This window comes from Fukomys damarensis, unplaced genomic scaffold (genome assembly GCF_012274545.1).
Source record: "Fukomys damarensis isolate Sample0158 unplaced genomic scaffold, DMR_v1.0_HiC HiC_scaffold_19, whole genome shotgun sequence".
Lineage (NCBI taxonomy): Eukaryota > Metazoa > Chordata > Mammalia > Rodentia > Bathyergidae > Fukomys > Fukomys damarensis.
Window position 1 is genome coordinate 59,499,495 of NW_022900931.1, and position 5,296 is coordinate 59,504,790.

The 5,296-nt window shown below is 54.9% G+C and overlaps 1 protein-coding gene across 2 annotated transcripts; it reads right to left on the bottom strand.

The window, feature by feature from the left end:
* Positions 1-728: 728 nt before the first annotated feature.
* On the bottom strand, positions 729-4,244 carry Sertad1 (SERTA domain containing 1). 2 transcript variants are annotated; one of them, XM_010614471.3, is made up of 2 exons: positions 4,096-4,244; positions 729-1,799 (listed from the first exon to the last, which is right to left on the bottom strand). In XM_010614471.3, exon 2 carries the CDS (start codon positions 1,794-1,796, stop codon positions 1,086-1,088), a length of 711 nt encoding a protein of 236 aa, XP_010612773.1. In that variant the 5' UTR covers positions 1,797-1,799; positions 4,096-4,244; the 3' UTR covers positions 729-1,085. The 2 variants fall into 2 exon arrangements, with proteins under 2 accessions (XP_010612773.1, XP_010612774.1); XM_010614472.2 differs by lacking the exon at positions 4,096-4,244 and adding an exon at positions 3,758-4,054.
* Between the last annotated feature and the right edge of the window lie 1,052 nt (positions 4,245-5,296).

The window sequence follows — 5,296 nt, forward strand, 5'->3', positions numbered from 1 at the left end:
CAGACACCGGCTCCGGCCAGGCCGATGCACGGGCCGGGGGCAGGTGGCCCCGGCTTGCCTGGGCCTGGGTTTCTTCTAGAAGGAAAGCCAGCTGTCCGCCCCGACGGCCCTCTTAGCTCCAGCCACCAAACCCGGTGGCTTTATTTTGGAGACCGTCTCTAAGCTGCCCTGTTCTTTGCTCCAGGACAGATGTGAAGTCCAGAGTGGATTTTATTTTGAAAGCCTGGCGGGTGTTCCCTTTCTTTGACCACTGACCGTCTTCTGGGAGTGCTGGACTCAGGGCTCCATGAAGCTCTGTTCAGTCTCCTTTTATGTTTTCCTTTCTGGGCCATTCTGGAAGCTCCTTTCCCCTCTCCCCACAGGACACCCAGGGGAAGGACTGAATTCATTTTTTAAAAGTGACCCGGGGCCTCCTGTCATGTGCACACAGGCATACTAAGGAAACCTGGTGGTGTGCTCTGGGGTGTGTGTAGGGCCAGCTGCCAGGTAAACCATCTGCTTCTCAGGCCAGTAAGGGAGTACATAGTCCATGATCTGAAACCCTCTCCTCTTCTAAGCCTGTTTTCTCAACTGTAAAGTGGGGATCTTCAAGCATCATCCCCATCTTTGTAGGGCTGTTATCGGATTAACTGGTTAAAACCTGGCAAACACTTATAAGAGAGCCTGCTACACAGTCCGGCCTAAGTACTGGATGTCATATTTCACCCTCAGAGACAAACACATAGTCCTGAGATTTTTTCCAGAGTTGGTTTTAATGTCAAAAAACAGGTTGAGGTCTCTTCCCAAATCCAGAAAGAAACAACCCACACTGTGACTCCAGAGGATTCAGTCCAGCGTGGGGCCTGGCCCAGTCACCTTCCAGCCACTAGGTCCTGTCTGCCATTCCATCACTAGGGGCCAGTCCCAGACCCCTCCACGGCCCCTCCACAAGAGAATGGATGTGGAGTTGCCCAGGACTGGATTCTGTCTCTCCAAGTGGCCGAGCCCCTGGCTCTGCTAGGGCAGCTGGCTGTGTCTTTCCAAGAAGGGCTGATCCAGACACCAGGCTCAGTTCAGATGCCAGACAACCATCCCGACCCTCGGGGTCAGCGGCCTGGCTCCGGTGGCCGCTCCAGTGCCTGTGTGCCCACCAGCACATCCATGAGGTAGTCCAGCTCGGCCTCATCCAACTCGGGAGCTCCCTCTTTGCCCGGCCCATTCTCAGGGCCAGGCTTGAGGCCCTCCGAGGTTGGCACCCAAAGTTCACTGTCATACATGGAGGTGTCAATGTCCTCAAACAGGCCCTCAAGTCCATCGTCCAGCAGACAGCCAGTGGCTGGGCCCAGCAGGTCCAAGCCACCCAGGCTGGATGGGGCTCCCCCTGTCGGGCGGCCTGGTGGGCCCTCATCTGCCAGGGGCTGAGGGGCCTGGCTCAGGCCCTCAATCTGGCTGAGGTCCTCTAGGAGGCTGGCCATGGAGGCTGAGAGTGCGGTGTCGGAGCTGGCCAGCAGGTTATCAGACACACTGGGGACTACAGGTGGGCTGGGCACAGGTGGCAGGGTCACTGTGGGTGCCATGGACGCCTGGATACGCCGCAGTGTGTTCACCACCAGCACCAGATGCCGCAGGTCCGGCTCACTCTGCCTCAGGCTGTGGTGGAGCTTGAGCACAGACAGGTCAAACAGGGAGCTGGAGGCCACAGTGGGGGGCGCCTGTGTCACTGCTGGGTGGCCAGGATCCAGCCACCAGGCATCTACTTCTAGGGCTTCCTTCTCCTCCTCCTCCTCCAGCTTGCGCTTGAGACCCTTGCTCAGCATCGTCTGCAGAAAGGGAGAAGCCATACATTTATGGTAGGAAAATATTAATATTCACACGCTGGCCCAACCACTGCTGTCAGTATGATTTGGGGCAAGTCATTTAACCTCTCCAAGACTAAACTTCCTAAGATATGGAGGATGACATCTTCTTTATAAGTTGTTTTAAGTATTAAGTGAAATAAAAAGCACTTATAACAGTGCCTGGTACATGGTAATTACTCTTATTAATAATACTTTGTGTGTATTTGTTTGTTTGTTTGCTTATTTTGAGACAGGGTCTCACTATGTAGTTGAGACTGACCTGGAACTTACTATGTAGCCCAGGCTGGTCTCAAACTCACAGCGATCCTCCTGCCTCAGCCTCCCAAGTGCTGGGATTTACAGGCTTGTGCCACCAGACCCGGCTTTTTGTGTGTGTTTTTTAAAGTTTCACTGTACAGTTCAGGCTGGCCTCAAACTCATGACAAAGATCCTTCTGCCTCAGCCTCCCAGGCGCAGGGATTACAGATTGTACCACCATACTAGGCTATAAATTTTTTGGGGGGGTTTGAGACAGGGTCTCACTTATGTACTGAGACTAACCTGGAACTCAGGGATCCTCCTGCTTCAGTCTCCAAGTGCTGGGATTACAGGCATGTCCCACCACACCCGGCTAAATATTCTTAATATTGCTTGGTGTATGCCTATAAAACCAGCAGTCGGGAGGCTGAGGCAGGAGGATCGAAGCAAGTTCAAAGCCAGCACTGGCCCTGTCTCAAAAAACTAAAAAAACTTTTTTCTTCAGTGAACCATGCAAAATGGCCAACATTCAATTTTTCTCCTTTTAATTTACAAAAGCAGCTGTTCCATACAGATGTTTATTTGAGTGTCCACTATACTGCAACAATAAACACAGGAAATGTGCACAATGATGGAAAGATACCAAAAGGTCCTGGAGATGGAGAGGACTCCTCTAAGGAGGTGACACTGGAACTATGAACCCCAGTGTGTGTCGTATCAGCCATAAAGAACCAGCAGGAAGGCATTTCAGGAAGATGGAACAAAATCAAAGGCAAAGAAAGACCTAGAGCTGGGGACACACACTTGGGAGGCTGAGGCAGGAGGATCACCTCAAGTTTGAAACCAGGCTAGACTACATAGTGAGTTCCAGGTCAGTCTCAACTACATAGTGAGGCCCTGTCTCAAACCCCCAGCCCCCCAAAAAAGAAAAAGAGAGAGAGGAAAAAAAAAAAAAAAGACCTAGAGAGTGGAGATGCCTGAATTGAAACGGCCCAATGTGGCTTTCGCACAGTGACACACTAGGAGTCCCTGTGGGGGTGGGGCGCAGGCAGAAGGCTGCAGAGGCAGGGAGGTCCGGTTTTCCAGCAGCAGGGACGCTCTGAGGGGTTCGAACAGGGAGGGGAGTGGCGGTGTGCGCTGATTAGGTTTGTAGCCGAGCCCCTCGGCTGCTAGGAATAAGACGGGCGGCAGGGCTGGGGGGCACAGTGAAGGTTGAGACCCAGTGGGGAGACTGCTGTCCTCCTGGGACGCGCGACGCCGAGAAGCTGGCAGTGGACTTGGAAGGAAGTGGATTCAGAACGTCTGCGGGAGACGGAGTGGTCAAGGCTTGCCGGAAAATCCTGATGGGCACCGGGGCCAGTCCCCGAGAGAAGTTTGAGAATCCACACTTGCCGGCGAGGGGAGGGCCTGGAGGTTTAGAGCCCTGACTCAACCGACTTTGGGGGTCCGGGAGGACCGCAGGGCCAGGTCCTGGGACGCTGCCTAGCAAGACCGTAAGAGCGATCCGCCGCACTACTCAATACAGGGTCTTTGCCCGGGTCCAAAAGACCCCGGGGCCCGAACCGCAGGAATCCAGCCCCCCACTCCGTCCTCCCCCGCGTCCCGGCGCCCCCTAGCGGGGCACCGGCCGGCTTTCCTCCGAGGATCACAGCCCCTCCGACCCCTGGATCCTTTACACAGACCCCAGTCCAGCCTGTACTTCCTGCCTCCCGCCCGGAGCGGCTCAAGCCTAGACCCCGTCGGGCCGCTCGCCGCTCGGTCCTCCTCTCGCTTCCGGAAGGCAGCGGCGGTGGCGGGGGCGGGTGAGTCACGCAGCCGGAGCCAGGGAGCAGGCGTCTCCGCCCCCTTCTCCGGCTGCGGCGTGATTCACCCAGCCCGGCCGGGGCGGGCAGCACGTAAAGGCCCGGAGCGTCTCGACCCGGGGTAGCCCAGGTGATCCTCCGCCTGCCCCGGGGATCGAACACGGAAAGAACCCGATCGCCGGTACCCGTTTTCTCCCCGGGCCCCTTCATTTACATACCCAGTTCACTCGCTGCCAATCAGAACAAAGAAGTAGCCACCCGCGGCCAATCAGGAAGCGGCAGGGGCAGCATCGCTCGCGAGCTCTCCTTCAGCAACCGGCGCTTGGGTCTGGAAACTCAGCTCTGACTCCAGCGCACGACTCCGCACTCCTGACTATCCTTAGCCACGCCCACTCGCGTGGCTTCCCCGCCCCTCCATCCTAGGGATTGGCCTTGAGCGGTAAGGGGCGGAGCCTGGACGGGGCTAATTTAAAAGGAGGGGAGGATGGCTTCCTGGCTCAAGCCCTGGCAACTGCCGTAGCAAAGTGGGGAAAGACCAGTGGCTGCGTGCCGTGTGAGATGGTGGTGGGTACGAGTTCTTTGGGTTTCCAAAGTACAATCCCCGCATACCTACCAAATACAACAATGGAGCATCTCACGCACATAGCCTCAACTGAAATCTACTCTCTAGGCCAGATAAACCTGGGTTCAAATCCTCTGTAACTCAGTGGGTGTGTGACCTTGGAAAAACACTGGAGCTAAACCGGGAATGGTGGCACACGCTTGTAATCCCAGCACTCGGGAGGCTGAGGCAGGAGGGTCACTGTGAGTCCTGACTTGTCTACCTCTAGCTCCACCCAGGGTATCTTCCCATTTTGAAAGCATTCATGACTTGTGTCCCAAAGGCATATGTTGCACATTACCTGAATTTTTTATTTTGTTTTGTTGAGATAGGGTCTTGGTTTGTAGTTCAGGCTGTCCCTGAACTCACTATGTGACCCAGACTGGCCTCGAAGCCACAGCGATCCTCCTGCCTCAGCTTCCCAAGTGCGGGAATTACAGGCCTGTGCCACCAGGCTAGTTTTCCCAGGCTAGTTTCAAACTTTCAATTCTCCTGCCCTACCCTTGAGAGTAGCCCTTCTTATAGGCATGTGCTACCACACCACCTTTTAAATGATTAAAATACTTCCCCAAGGACACACACATAGTGAAATGGAGCCCAAGATGTGACCTGGTGACTTCCCAGCCGCGCCTCACCCCCATCTTTATCCATGACTGAGTCCAACTGTCCAGCATTTGCTGCCTGGTATAGTGTTCTTACAGGTTCTATTTTACTCTAATTTCTTAACTCTCCAGTGGCAGGTGAGGAGTGCCCTTGAGCCACCACACCCAGCTAAATATCTTTTTATGATGTGACATCACCAATGGTGCGACATCCTG